This window comes from Tachypleus tridentatus, chromosome 13 (genome assembly GCF_004210375.1).
Source record: "Tachypleus tridentatus isolate NWPU-2018 chromosome 13, ASM421037v1, whole genome shotgun sequence".
Classification (NCBI taxonomy): Eukaryota; Metazoa; Arthropoda; class Merostomata; order Xiphosura; family Limulidae; genus Tachypleus; species Tachypleus tridentatus.
In genome coordinates this window covers 62,711,059-62,727,693 of record NC_134837.1, presented here as the reverse complement: position 1 = coordinate 62,727,693, position 16,635 = coordinate 62,711,059, and the positions used below count along the sequence as shown (strand labels likewise).

The 16,635-nt window shown below is 34.1% G+C and overlaps 1 protein-coding gene across 1 annotated transcript in view; it reads left to right on the top strand.

Annotated features, from left to right (window-relative positions):
- The window catches only part of LOC143239557 (gamma-aminobutyric acid receptor subunit pi-like), a 31,641-nt gene extending 15,325 nt beyond the window's left edge, over positions 1-16,316 (top strand). The window contains exons 5-8 of the mRNA XM_076480742.1: positions 4,956-5,038; positions 5,858-6,022; positions 10,765-11,090; positions 15,935-16,316. Coding sequence (XP_076336857.1) covers positions 4,956-5,038; positions 5,858-6,022; positions 10,765-11,090; positions 15,935-16,231 — 871 coding nt within the window. The 3' untranslated portion in view covers positions 16,232-16,316. The remainder of the gene's footprint in view (positions 1-4,955; positions 5,039-5,857; positions 6,023-10,764; positions 11,091-15,934) is intronic.
- The last annotated feature ends 319 nt before the right edge of the window (positions 16,317-16,635 follow it).

Genomic DNA, 16,635 nt, shown 5'->3' with positions numbered 1-16,635 from the left:
ATTTACAATTAACAAAGAAAATTACAATTTTAACGTCCAGTAATCGATAATTTAAAATTAACAAAGGGAAATACAATTTTAGCATCTGGTAATCGATAACTTACACTTATATTTAAATAAAATGGGATAATATGTTTAAAGCCTAAAATCTGATGAGCTCTTTCACTTGGTGAATATAATATGATATTTGTAACACCTATTTTATGGTATTTGCAGCCATCATTTTGTGTATGTGTTTTTGTTTTTTTAAAGTTCAGACCAAGTTAGGTAAAACTGTGGCCAGCGTACAAATATGAGAATAGCTACGTATACATATTATGGTAAGCTATTACCATCCAAAAGATTTACATTATTTTGTCATTTAGAAACACTTGGGTCCCTCAGAAGATCAAAGGTAAGTTTAACTTTCAACACTAAAATCCAGGATCCAATTCCGTTCTGCCAACATAATGCAGACAGGCAATTATGTAGAATTACACAAAGAAAACAGCAACAGTAAATCTTAAGCCTTTTCGTTTGTGGACCACTTTGGCGGGTCAAAAGATCCTCTGGTCTAGACCACTTTCCGGTTCTAACTACAACTTGACCCAGAACGGCCAGATGGTTAGGGCATTTGACTTGCAACCTATGGGTCGCGGGTTCGAATCTCCGTCACATCAAACATGCTCGCCCTTTCAGGCATGGAGACGTTATAATGTAACGATCAATCCCATAACTCGTTGTTAAAAGAGTAGTCTAAGAGTTGGTGATAATTTCCCTCTAGTCTTACACTGCTAAATTAGGGATGGCTAGCGTATATAGCATTCGTGTGACTTTCGTGCAAAATTTAATAAACAATTTAGAAGGCGTGAAAAAGTTTCGATCTTATTTTAATTGCAAGAAAGTATTCGTAACTCTAATTTAGGCTTCACGTTTTAAGGACGGCCTTCACGAGTGTTTGAATACTTGAATAAGTATTTCTAGAATGTCCACCTTTAGCTCAACGACAAGCTTGAGGGCTCACAACGCCAGAATTCAATGTTCATTGCGTACTGTGCGCAAAACAGGACATAGTATGCGAATATTTTCGTTATATTTTTACTTATTTCGGTTTCGTTGTTTGGAAGTAAGCACAAACCATCACAATGGGCTACCAGTTCACTGGTGACTACGGGTAGCGAAAACTGGATTCTACCATTGTAAGTCCGCAGACATACCGCTGTACCACTGGGGGCAAACTACGGTACAGACAACACTTAAACACGCTTAATTCATGCGAACTCCACGTTCGCGATACTGTTATGAAATGTTTTCTTTTAATTTTACACACAAACATAAGCGTCACATTCGAACCCAAGTCGTTAAATTCTATTCCCTATAAATTGTATATATTGGTAGTTCCAGCGGATATGTCGACAAGGCGCAGTTTTGTGCGTGAGGTCAATGTCGCTAAATTGAGAAGCTGTATACAGCTTTGGTTTTTGTCGCTTGTATTCTTTTGACCAGAAGAACGTGAGCATCTGTACAGGAACCTGATGGACAATAAAACCGGAAGTTGGTCATTTGGAGATATAAGTAAAAGTTTCTGCTGATGTTTTACGTGTGGATCAACTCAGGCCACACACACAAAAATTCTTCTTTTTAATCGATTGCCCAAAGGAGTGTTTGTTTGTTTGTTTTCTTATAGCAAAGCTTCATCAGGCTATCTGCTAAGCCTACCGAGGGGAATCAAACCTCTGATTTGAGCATTGTAAATCCGTAGACTTACTGCTGTACTAGCGGGGGGCTTGCCCAAAGGAATTTTCTATTAAAAGCTACGCCATAAAACAAACCAACCTAATTATGGTAGTATGATAACAGGCTTTTATCATCAGGTGTAAGGTTACCTGATTATGCTGGTGTGAAAACGGGCTTACATACTGCTAGAATTCGATTTGGACAAAATAATTTAACTCATAAAAAGAAAGATATTCATAATCTTGAAGAGATCTTTAATATTTCCACAATTTATAAATTTCATATTATTATTACACCCTGGTGGCAAAAATAAATAGTTGAAGTTTGAAAACTAAGCCTTATAAAATATCTTGTTTTGCAAAGTCGCAATTTTTACACTTTATAAAAAGTATACGATGAAACTGTATACAATGAAATTATTATTAGCGTTCATAAAAAATAATGAATCCTTTTTCCATGTTGTCTAGACCTGATACTGTCAAATCCACCTGCCTTGTTTCCTTTTTTCATGTTGTTTAGACCTGATACTATCAAATCCACCTGCCTTGTTTCCTGTTGTCTAGATCTGATGCTATCAAATCCACCTGCCTTGTTTCCTTTTTCCATATTGTCTGGATCTGATACTATCAAATCCACCTGACTTGTTTCCTTTTTCCATGTTGTCTAGATCTGATACTATCAAATCCACCTACCTTGTTTCCTTTTTCCATGTTGTCTAGACCTGATACTATCAAATCCACCTGCCTTGTTTTAACTAAATTGAATTCCGTGAAATAATTCTATATTTCTGTATATTACGGAGTTGCACTTGTGTGTAAAGCTTGAAAAGACCGCATGAAATTTTTTATTGATTTTTAATCAGAAGTTTCAACTATTTTTAATCTTTTCTATTGAACAAAACAGGTTTTAATATTATATTTCAGATGTAGCTATCGTTTTGGTAATAGAATCGAAAAACCTATAAGATAATCTTTATTACTTTAAGTTATTCAATTGATATATAAAATATTTGGTTGTTTCTGATAAAACAAAGGATGAAAGAAGTCGTGATTTTATTGTGACAAAGCTTATTATTATTGATTTTAATAAACGATAAACTCTTTCGGGATTAATATGTCCTTATTCACTAAAGTACTGACAGGATAAATAACGGTTTAATATGCTTCTTCATTCACTGAAATTCTAACAGGATAAATAACAAGTTGTGAGGTGTCTTCATTCAGTGAAATGCTCATAGAATGGATAAGAGGTGAGAAATGTTTTTATATCTCAGTTTCTGCAAACATATATAAACATACGCAACAGAGGATGATCGCAAAACGTCTTCTTTGATCGCTTTCCATTGAGCAATTCACTCAGCAAATTTCTGCATATGACGTGCGTACGTTCCATCTTAGCTGGAAATAAATCAACATTATAAGATATTCAAAACCAATATCAGTGGTCGATGCTGGAGGAATGTTGTATGGGTTGAGGCGTCTTTCTCTGGTGATTGACTAAAATAGACAATGATGGAAAATAAAAAAGTACATGACCAAAATTCGATGCATTATGCAGCATTTTTCGGTTTAACAAAGAACATTTCCAAGGGCTTTCTTCGGTCGATTTGTATATCAGTGCACGCCGTAGACCATTTAGACCAACAAAGTGAAAAACGTTCTTGAATATTATATACGCATATTCCCGAAATATGAGTTAAGAGGAAATATAATTTCTGATTATTTGCTTTTTTTAATCCACTTCAGTAAAGATTTACGTCACATTCAGTCACAAATTAGCTGAAAGAGAATAAAAACTTTGGTCGTCTGCTTGCTTATACGATAAGCTCATAATGGGTTAATGGCGTTGAATCCAACATGGGGATCAAATCCCGAATTTTAGCACTATAAACCGTACTATAAAGGATCTAATGAAAACAATGATTTTTATATGATTTAGATGATATTAAGTGTCATATCATGATATATCGAAAAGTATAATACCCCTTTTTTTCTATACATGTAGTAACATTTTAATACTGGTCCACCATGGCCGAGTGGTTAGGTCACTCGACTCATAATTTGAGAGTCACGGATTCGAATCCTCGTCACACCAAACATACTCGCTCTTTCAGCCGTGGGGGTTGTTATAATGTTTGGTCAATCCTATTATTCATTGGTAAAAGAGTAGCCTAAAAAGTGACTGTCGGTGACGATGACTAGGTGCCTTCCCTCTAGTCTTACACTGTTAAATTAGGATCAGCTAGCACAGATAGCCCTTGTGTAGCTTTGCGCGGAATTAAAAAAAAATTTTAACACTACCGTTAAGTCGCTGATAAAAAGTACAATTTCTAATGTATTTTTTTCTCGGCGCTTCGGTGCATACTTCTACATCTGCACTTATCAGTTTAAAAAATTGAAAATAAAATCCCGTGAAAGATGCTTCACCTGTATTATTCGTTGCTAATTTAAAGAAGCTTGTGGCTTTCTATTACACCTCATCCTGTTTTTTGTAATGCTATTCCACGACAGTTAGGACTACAACTAAAATATTGTAGTGGATAAAATTGTGTATTAAATAGTTTGAGTTTTATTTATTGTTTTTAGTACTTGTCACAGAAAATTACTCTAGGTCTGGCTCACCGGTATGTCTGTGGACTTATAACGCTAAAAACCGGGTTTCGATACCCGTGGTGGGCAGAGCACAAATAGCCCATTGAGTAGCTTTGTGCTTAATTCAAAACAACAACAACAACCTAATTAAAAAAAATTAAAATTCTAAGAAGTATATTGAAATGTATACACTAACACGAGAAGCACTCTTGTGGAGTTTGGTGACATATCTATGTGTTAAAAAACATAAAAGAAAGTGGTGAAGAGAAGGATCATATTTTAACAACTTCCTGTTAATGTTGGTTTTGCTACATATTTTAATTCACTTCAATCAATTGAAAAAATTATGCCACTGGAATGTTTTTTTTTTTTATTTTGGACAAAACTGCTTGAGGGCTATCTGCGTTAGCTGTTCCTAATTTAGCATTGACCGTCACAGTATAACACCCCACAGTTGAAAGGACGAGCATGTTTGGATGAAGGAGATTCGAAACCGCGACCCTCAATTGGGTTTCGAGCGCCTAAATTACATGGCTATGCCGAGCCATATATCAAAAGAAGCAAGAAAAAAGTGTTAATAATTATTACATATGCATATGTTAAAAGACCGGTACTATTTTATGCATCGTAATATTTTTACGTTCCTAGATATCAGCTTCAAGTAGGCTGTCGTATGGACCTTCGACTTTTCCCCATGGACACACAAGTTTGCGAGTTTCAGATAGGACTGAGTAAGTAGCGGAACGATTCAATTCAACCTCGTGCACATTATTCATAAATATTTTCTACTCAATGAAAATGGAGAAATGATAATAAGGGGAGTTTATGTACATTAAATCTTAGAATTTATTTTTAAAGTTTGCATGAATTTTCCACTTACAATTTAAAATGTTCACGGATCAAAAATTTTAAAAAGATTAAATTTTATTACAGTAAATTCGTGTCTGCATATTTTTATTTCCTAATATTAAACTTTGCTTGACTTGTATTAACTAGCACTTGGTTGATAACAGAAATAAGGAATATCAGCGACGGTGAAAGACATCTTTGTTCCTAGTGTAGCAGAATGGCGTTTATTTATGATGATCGTTTGGTGTTGCATGCTGACATTAGAAGTAACACAAACTACCTCAGTGCAGCCGTTGTGAAAAACTTCTTTCTCGTTATGAGGCACAAGTAGTTCGTCTAAACCAGGTTAATTTGATTCAAATCGCTCAGATTGTTCGATAATCCATGTTACACTTACAGGCAGAGCATATCGTCGATATTTACTTGCTTTGTTGCTAATAGTATGGGTCTAACAAAAAGAGTCAGACTGTTATTACCAGCACATTTCAGACTGTTGGTAATAGTACATGTCTGACAAGATAGAACAGAATGTTGCTACTAGTTCGGGTCAGTCACGATAGGTCAGACTGTTGTTAGCGGTATGGGTCTGACAGGTTATAACAGACTATTGCTAATAGTATGGATCTGAAAAGTTGACATTATATTTCTTAACGGAATCTGAGTATGCTGCAGTTCGTGAGTTGTTGTTTTTTTTAATACAGTGGCTAACGATGACAGCAGAGCGTTACTCCGTTGGAATGAAGCACACGGTTTCCATAACAAGAGTTTTAAACAAATGAAGGACACACAGAAGATAAAAATTAGCCCTCTTCAATTCCAAGTACTAACCACAGGAACTCACAGCCAAACAGAAGAGTGGCCTTCAGGTACTGACCACCTTGACGTCTTTCAAGAAACTTCCATAATATTTTTATATTTAACAGTGTTTTATCTTTATATTTAACGTTGGCTTTTGTTTACTTCGTACATGTTTGTAGATGTTATTCATTAAGTTCTACGATAAATGTTTAGTTCTTTCATTCACAAATTTTTTAACGGCAGTGAAGCTTGCTTTAATAAAAAAAAATGCTTCAGTAAAGTATATTGGTAAGTACTTTCTGAAATTGTCATCCAATACATTATATTGGTAAGTATTTCCTGAACTTGACATCCAATACATTATGTTGGTAAGTATTTCCTGAACTTGACATTCAATACATTATATTGGTAAGTATTTCCTGAACTTGACATCCAATACATTCTACTGGTAAGTATTTTCTGAACTTGACATCAAATACATTATATTGGTAAGTATTTCCTGAACTTGACATCCAATACATTATATTGGTAAGTACTTCCTGAACTTGACATCCAATACATTTTATTGGTAAATAATTCCTCATTGCAACCTACTCGGTAAGTACTTCTTGATTTTGGCATTTTTATTCCAAGTGTTTTAAGGTCCTCAAGACTGTATCAGAAACATTAAAGTACTAGGTGAACAGCCAAAGTAGCGGTCGAAGGCCTCTGGAGAGTAAGAGAAAGATTTTCCATTTCTATGATACAACAATATTCTGCAGACTTATAACTCTAGAAACCGAGTTTTTATAGGCGTGGTAGGTCCATTGTGTAGCTATGTGTTTAATTACAAACAACTAAACACATAAGATAAATAACAGAAATGGGTAATTATAAAAGTGAAATCCACTGAAGGGAGCAATTATTTTAACATGAGAGAAATTCAAACCACTTTGTTACATAAGTAAATTCATCATATTATAATACGTGCTATGAATATCTCTTCCAGATATGTATCAATGTAGTATATTTAAGGTCCTAATACATCTGAATTTCTACATGTAATATCACTTTCACCATGCAAAGAAACAAAATAACCAGAATCTAGTATAGTAATGAATCTTCAGGAACGACTTGTTAGACAAACCGTTCATCATCTTGAAATGGTGCCTGAGATTTTGCAGCAACAACCGTTCATACGTACGTGAATCAATAATGAACATGTAACACGTCATCAGCTGTAAACGAAAATTGACCTCCGACGGGTTGAGAATCGTTTGTGTACACGTGAAACAACAACAGACGAGAAACCGTCGTAAAGAATAATATTCATAAATAGTTACACATAATAACAAAATATCCAGTTTAGAATATCCAAGGTAATAGTACAAGCAACATTATCTCTATTATACTATTTGCTGTTATTTTTTATTTTATCGAATTCAAATTCGTTCTGAGAGGAAAAAAAAGTGTTCATTTCTCCAACCCATTTGACCTTGCATGAACCAAAACTATCTCCTTATTTTTGTTTTGTTTGTTTGTTTGGAATTAAGCACAAAGCTACACAATGAGCTATCAGTGCTGTGCCCGCTACGGGTATCGAAACCCGGTTTCTAGCGGTGTGAGTCCGTAGACAAAGCGCTCCGCCACTGGGGGCCTCTCTCTTTCTCTTACCCTAAATTCCAGCTGTTTCGTTTGAGAGCTCACTATCATGTAATATGACATCTTTCCAAATGTATATAACCACACATCCTAGAAATAGCAGTATATCATCCCAAGGTAACCACACAGCCCCAAGAAATGTTTCACACTACAAAACCTTTTTTGTATGTACTAAATATCATAGTTATATAGACTCAAAAAGAAAACAAATCAATGAAAAAAAACTCTATCTTGACCACAATTAATTGACAATTCATAGTTTAAGTTTAAAAAATAATTAAAAATCTTTTCTATGTCCTTGATTCTTCCTTTATTTTTCACAGTAAATCTTATGATACAATCATAAGGTTTTACTTCATTATTAATACTATAGAATCCATCACTATCATTGGCAGAATTTCTCAAATTTCTGAAACCTCACAAGCTCTTGGTGTACTACCCCTTACGTAACAACGACACCTTCACTGTGTGAATTTTTATATCCATCAAAGAAAATTCCTGTACCTTATCCTCAGAAGACTTGATATGATCCAATTTAGCAATACTTGCCCTCCTTATTTAAAAGATGAACGCCCAGTTAAGCATAAGGTTCTTCTGAAACTTTAAAAGACCCAACAGTAACCAGGCAATTGCATGTAAACTATCCCACAATTTGACGATTTCTACAAGCGCCTTCAGGACAACCCGCGTTATGATGGTCACGTAGCTGTACATCTATTACATATTACAACTTTAAAGTCACATACAGTGCAATAAAAGACAGACCTACTTGCTGGGTCGAGAAAAATTTAAATGTTACCCATCCTTTTCCAGACAGTAGTAACTTTCAACACACATCCAACTCTAGCAGTTTTTCAGAAATAGTCACATTCTGAATTTATTCTATCACTTTAAATAACAACACGATCAGAGAGTTTGTTATTACACTTCCATAGTTACATATGTAACTCTAGGATCCAACTCAAGATCAGAATCTGAACATAGAACAGAATTCATTTCAAACCCATCTGACCACGGAACTATAGTCGATACAGAAGATCAATCATATTTTTCACAAAATTGCATTACTGTAGGGGGAAGTTCCAATGTGTGGCCAAAGAGTGCCATCTCACGCTGATGAGGTCACGTGAACTATTTATAATAACTGGTTGTCTCAAGCAATAAGTAATAAAACATTCTTTGAAACCAGAAGACGTGTGATCTCTGACATTATAATTTCATAGATTATCGATAGGGGAAAATAGTTCAAAATATGATCACTAGGGTGGACAATATCATAAGAGGCACATCAGAAATTCGAATAGACTAACCTCAACAACCTATAATTACATCATAATGAACTTTGTTTGACCCCGACTGCAAACCTTTGAGCAAAGGTGCTGGTTCTGGATGTGTCATTATAGTCAACTTCCTACTTTCATTTTAATATAAATATATGTAATAATAAACAGGGTATTTAAATAGGTAAAACTGATATATCATATATTACAGTTTGGCTATTTGTATGTCATAATTTGTGGTTTACACTCATGATTATCTAATTTAAATTACAATATACTAAGCCCTGAAAAGGAGATTTCTTCGTGTTACCTTAAAAAATTCAAACTTTAAATACGTATATCGTATGCATCACACGTTTGGCGCGACGGGGATACGAAGTCGTGACCCTCAGATTACGAGTCGCATGCCTTAACCCACCTGGCCATGCCGTTTTTACTAATAACTATATCACGATATCTGATTTGTATTTGTCCAGCGTTACTGGTGAGTGGGTGGAATTCCTCGAATCTGGTTTAAATCGGTGACAAGTGGTAAATAGAATATGGATTTTATTTAATATTTACTTTCAATATATTTTTCATAATGTTGTATCAACAATATTGTCTCACCTTAGTAGCTCGACGGTAAACCTGAAGGCGTATAACGCTAAAAATTGGGTTTCGACATCGGTGGTTAGAACAAATGGTCTATTGTGTGGCATTCTGATAACAAACAAATTATAAACATTTAATACTACTAACTGTATGCTTGCTACACGTTTTACGGTACATTCCGTTATATTGTTAAAGTTTAAATCTTTGTTCATTCTATACTTTTGGTCGCATCAAAACCTTCGCACGTTTGCAAATACGTTTTTGTGGTTAAAAAACTTGTGTATTAAATGTGAAGTTTCAGTGGTGATTAAGGAATTTGAAACTTGCATCATAAAATTTGTTATTCTTTCACGCAAACTAGACTTTATTATGAGACGTATCTGAAACGTAAACAATATCACGACCAATGTCTTCAGAATGTAACATTATTAGCTCAATATTTTGCTGTTACAGCTTCATTAGAAGCTATCGATATCCCACAAATTCACTGATTCAGTTAAACCTAAATTGGAATTATTTTCTTACAATGAATTGCATATAATTAAACAGCACAATCAAAACATTTTTCCTGTACAGTACTTCCCAGAAGAAAAAAAAATCATTTTCTAAATGAGATTTCGGCCTTTAGAGTAACTGTATATAGCAATACTTAGTGGCCGGCACGACCAGGTGGTTAAGGCACTCGACTCGTAATCTGATGGTCGCGGTTACGAATTCCCTTCACACCAACCATGCTCGCCCTTTCAGTCGTGGAGGCGTTATAAAGAGAGGTCGATCCCAGTATTCATTGGCAAAAGAGTAGCCTAAGAATTGTCGGTGAGTGGTGATGACTAGCTGCCTTCCCTCTAGTTTTACACTGATAAATTAGGGACAGTTAGCGCAGATAGCCCTCATGTAGATTCGCACGAAATTAAACATAAAACAAAAGTAATACGCCAGATTTAATCAAAACTTTGGTTATCTATGTAGAGACACAGCAGAATTAGTCCTAACTCTTACAATTCTAACAAATTACCGTCTTGTATCTGGAAAAGAAAGAAGAGAAAGAAAAAACCAAGATAACTTGCGAAAAAGGCGTTGAAGGTAAACAGTATAACATGGTTTTGAAACACCGTGTTTCTGAACAACAGTTATAAATCTTAATGTGCGTGGTGACATTTGTTTCCTTAGAACAAATGATTTTTAAATATATAATAAAATTAAATATGGCTTGTTATTTACAAGCACCGATATTGTAATTAATTGGCCTTCAAGTAAATTCATCATTCTACTATTCTCTCTGTATTATTTTCAAGGAAACTACACCATCCTCGTCTCAACATTTATATTCAAACGCCGTCTTATGGGAATTTTGCTCAACACTTATGTTCCCAGTGGATTAGTTGTCGTCCTCTGTTGGCTATCGTTTTGGCTGGATGTTGATGCAGTACCTGCTCGGGTAACCATGGGAGTTACGTCACTTCTAACCTTGTCAACTCAAGTTATTCAGGGTCAATATTACTTACCACCTGTGGATTACGCCACTTCCCTAGATATTTGGCTTCTGGGCTGCATGGTGATGGTGTTTGGCTCTCTAGTTGAATATTCATTTGCATACCAACATGCTAAACGTCAGCTAAAGGTTTGTATTGCTACAACGATAAGCATATTTCTTTTTCTTTAGGTTATGTCTGAAGTTCTTCAAGACTACAAATAATAAAGAAGCATCATTAAAAAAATTAAAGAAAACAATAGAGATATAACTATATAATACAAAATCCAAATTTTTACTTCATTATAAGTCCCATCATCTGGCTAACAGACGCTAATCAGACTATTGTTAATACTGACATTAAGAAATGGGAAAACGAATAAGCATGAATCCATAACTTAAGTTGTCTTATGTGGATTTGTTATAAAGTAACCAATAAAAACTGTACAGTGTTTACTTTCAAAGTTAATTCAGATCAGAGGTAAACGCCAGCAAGGCTGCTTGTTACGTTAGAGAATAAAATGCTATGGAATGTTATGTTATTTGTTCTTGTTACCTGCCATAATCCGATATAATGTCAAAGGAAATGAAACCATATGTTATTGTAAGTTGCTAAATATATATTTAATTATAAGTATAATGTATAATACAGCCATATCGTTATCGCATTCCATCCATAAATATTATAGATTTCTTAATGTTATAATCTGATGGTATCCAAATCCACTTTAATACTTTGCCTCGAATTTCTAAATTATAAGCTTACAATTAATGATGAATATGCAATCAACATAAATTCATTGTAAAATCTTTCAAGATATGCTCTGTTTAGGAAGTCTTATATCATTGTCATGACAACAATGAGCTATCCTCTAATAGTCACTTACTTCATCCAGTATAATAAACTAATTATCTTAATTTTATATTGGCCTACCATTCAGCTGTAAACCTAATAAGTTATTTGTGGACATGGTTTTCCTCTCACATTTATAGGCCTAGCGAATTGTTTTAAGCTACGGAGGTGGTTCCTATTTTAGTTGCAATAGAACATTTGTCTCTTCAAATATTTCCTGGGATAACATTTTTAACTATTTTCACGAACTTCTTGTGTGCAAATCTTGTTGTTTACTATTGAAATAACGTATTTCCTCGCGTTACCAATATGATTTGACGCTACAGAAGGCCTGGCATGGCCGAGCGCGTAAGGCGTGCGACTCGTAATCCGAGGGTCGCGGGTTCGCGCCCGCGTTGCGCTAAACATGCTCGCCCTCCCAACCGTGGGGGCGTTATAATGATGCGGTCAATCCCACTATTCGTTGGTAAAAGAGTAGTCCAAGAGTTGGCGGTGGGTGGTGATGACTAGCTGCCTTCCCTCTAGTCTTACACTGCTAAATTAGGGACGGCTAGCACAGATAGCCCTCGAGTAGCTTTGTGCGAAATTCCAAAACAAACAAACAAACGCTACAGAAATCGCTTTCTTTAAATGCAGTAATTTGATGCCCTATACACTCTTATTGCAAAATATTCTAGAACTTTGTGTTGGAAAGTTTTGTAATGTAATACAGAAGAGATCAATTTTAGGCATCATCTGCACTTTCATAAGAACAATTTAACAATGATCAAAAGTTAGCGGCTTAAACCTCTAGAGATAAATGTGCTGCCAAGTTTTTATTATGTTTTATATCCATGTTTTTTAAAATAAACTTTGTTTCTCTACTTCTTCCAGTTTACTTCACTGATCGGTCATGATGAAACACTGAAATTATTATTGTTTCGAAAAATTAACACATTCCGATACCGTAGTTTTAAGGCACATTATAGTACTAATTTATCTCTGAAGCAAACTCCAATTACAAGTGTAACAAATATTTATTGATAAAAACACGTTTATTTATTTATTTTGCTACGTAGCTAAAACATCAATTTCTACATCAAAAAATTGTTTAGGTGTCTCACAGAATGTCTAGAATGTTATGGTGACGAGTGTTGCTGAAAGTACTCGATTAATTTTCCTTTGTTATAAACACTTTATTGTTCATACAACCGTTGTTTAATTCGTGTGTTATAGATTCCGACTTTTGCTCGAAATACTTCAAAAAAATGTCGAATACAAAGTTCAGATTCTAAAATACTTAACTCTGTAGTAAATCATAAAGTACGCCTGGAGCTAGAATGTTCGGGTAGATAAGTATGATAGTTATATCAGTATTATTGTTTAGGCTTCGATCAATGTGTTGTTTTGATGTATCATCCATGTAAGTTTTATTTGAAAAGCGTATTTTCAAAATCTGATGAAATGATATCTGTTACTGTTTAGAGTAAAACTACTCCCAGTTAGGCCAATCATTTTTCGTCAGAAGGAAAAGAAAGAAACAACATTTAGTCCAATTAAATAAATTACTTGGAGACTTTATATATCAAATAATAATTACAAAATGTGTTTAAAGATACTTTGATTAATGTAGACACGAAAACGTTTGAGTCTTATAAGTTAAACAAAAAAAGAACAAAGATGACGCTATTGGATAACACTCTATCAGCAATATCGAAGACATTTTTTTATACCCTAAAAGTTTCGTATGCTTCGATAGACATACGCTATGAAGAACGGAAAATCCATAACAAGGAAACGTTTTTACGTTCTTTCTTATCGCGTATTTAATTTTTCATGTTATATAAAAAAGGAACAGTTAACACAGCGAGGGATGGTTGTGTAGTAATATTTCCCATTTTCATGTATTTCACATAACTGGACATTCATCTAATTTAACATTTATTTGGTTACTTTGTACGTTGATTTTATCATTATACTTTAGTGATATTAATGCTTTTCGAAAATGTTGCAACGCTTGAAGTCTCTCTAACGTTACAGGTGCCTTTTTTTTAACCACACACCACAGTCAGGCGTTTGTGTTATTTATAACGTGCACCACAAATACGTTGTTGGTTTTATTGTTGATTCTTAAAATCGACATCATAATAAGTCTAGGCTCACATATTACCGTTTTCAAAAAGTGTCCGTTATCACCTTTAATCCCAGGAGGAGGATTTGCTAAACCTATATAAATTGCTCAGACGTGATAATAACTTTTTCATATACGAAATAAAATTATAGAGAATAAAACATATAACTGAGATAGGTGTAACTTAAAAACTAACAAAATATTAGATTAAAAGCTTAAAATCTATCCCTACTGTAATTTATTACGCTATCAATACTTTTTATAGTATTTTGAAAATACAAAAACTAGGCTCGGCATGGCCAGGTAGTTCATAAACCAAAACAAAATTTTTTAGACTAAATATTTGTACAAGTATTTGTCATCTATGATAATAAAAGGGTTCATCTATTTGTTTGTGTGTATGTGTGTGACTGCAAGGTTTGCACACATATTAGGGGACACTGAGGCTGTTCACCTGGATATTATTACTTATCCACGTGCGTGCGCAAATGTGCGCACACATGTTTTTTATATACAAAAAACACATAGAAAACACTTGAAATTTTGCATCCATACTTTGTGAACTCTGAGGGTGTGAACCTGAGTTTTATTACTTGTATACACCAATGTGCGCGTATGTGTATCATTTTTAATGAGGCAAGCCAGCGAAGAACCACATAGAAAATTAGTGATTCTTTATATAACAAATTCTAATATATAAAAAAAGCTAGTACATTTTGGGAGCAATGCGTTTGAACAATGGGTTTTATGTTATGTTGTTTAGCAGCAAAAGTACACATTTTATGCTAAAGTGAGTTCGGAATAAACATATACTATTAACCTTATGACCCCAATGAAGCCGGATACTTTCGCTAGTTAATATTATTTGAAAAATACATCAAATCGATTTAATGAAAGTTAATTGCGGAAGTGGCAATATGGCTTTGTAATAAACACCTATAAAAGAAAAGAAAAAAACAAGAATTGAAATCGATACTTCAAAAAGCTAAGAAAGTTGTAGACCTATTAATAAATTAACTTTGTTTCAATAGATAATGACTTCTGCACGGAAGTTGCCTCAACTAAAATAGCTATATTTTTCCGTTTTTTGTTGTATAAATATCGTCTAGAAGAGTTTTCTTCTCTTTAACATAGATAGAAAAGGAACGAATACTTCGTGATAGCTTACCAAATACTCTCATGAACGAATTTTGCATTTTTAAGCTACAGTTATTGATTTTTACTTTACGTATATTCAAAGAAGGATGAAAGTGTCTCCTCTGTACTGATTTTCTATACACACATTCATAAAGTTTGCTTTGAAAATAATTTTTTCCTCCTATAGCAAAATATGGAGACCTACCAATACCGCCATTTTTAATTTAATTGGTTAATACAACAAACACTTTTGTAAATAGTAACAGTAGAGCTTTAGATTTTATTATTTGTAAGTTGTAAGTATAAACATTTTCATTCACCTAACTCTAACGATACACATGAATTCTATACAAAAAGCGACAGCAATTAAAAAACAGAATTTCTAAGAATATTCATAACTAGAACTGGAAGCAGCTCCTTGTTTTAAGGACTTTAAAAAAAATCAAACTTTGTATAACAAAATTAAAAGAAATCGCAAAAGTTGTTTACGTATAACATGTAAGGATAAATATGCATAATTTTGTCTAGTTTCCAAAAGTTATAAAACAATTATACTGGATAGAACAATGATGAAATTACCTTATTGTCATCTACTCAATGTGTTCATAACGTGTGTATATAAATCAGTATTTGTTACTATGACAGAGTTTTAACTTCTAAAATATGTTTTTCTTAGTTTTTATTGGTTGGTTGACTGTTTCAAATAAACTAGCAGATTATTGTGTTCAGTGTTACAAGAAAAATTGCAATAATGGTGATTTTTCTATTATTAGTCAAATTATTTTTGATTGCAATGATTAATTCTTCGATAGATGGCAGTAGCTTGCCAGAATGTTCATTGTTAGATAAGTGGCAAAATGCTAATACAATACAAATAAATTGTATTTTAAACAGGTTCCCTCGAAACAGGCTGATACAGAACAAGCATGGAACATTAAACCTTCTATACCGAACCTAGATGTCATTGAAAGTGGGAGTGACTACAACACAACACAGTCGAGCCTAGACAGCAAAAGTTTCCGGAACAAGTCTTACGAAAAGTCAAAAAGCGGAACGCTGGACAGAGTGTCAAGAGTGGTATTTCCGTTTATATTTTCTAGTTTTGTCACGGTGTATTGGGGCTACTTCTTGACCAAAGTGGAAGTGGATTTTTCTCTTCCTAATACCTCTTTCAGTAATGTCAAATGGTAGTTATCGATTTAAGTTCATTAGACCGTCTTCATAACCGCGACAAAATGTACAAGTGTGTAAGGTAAATATTTATTGGAAGGATGAAATTAAAAAGGAAATAACCTACAAAATCTCCCTAGCGGTGTTACCCGTGTAAATAAATATAATATTTACTTCCTTGATTATGAATGTATATTAGTTTATTAGCTGTGAAATATACTCTATTTTGAAACTCATTTCAGTACTATGTATGACCTATGGCTAGGTGGTTAGGACATTCGACTCGTAATCTGAGGATCATGTGTTCAAACCCCCATCCAACCAAACATGCTCGCCCTTTCACCCAAGGGGGCGTTATAATGTGGCGGTCAATTCACTAGTCATTGGTAAAGGAGTAGTTCAAGAGTTGGCGGTGGATTGTGATA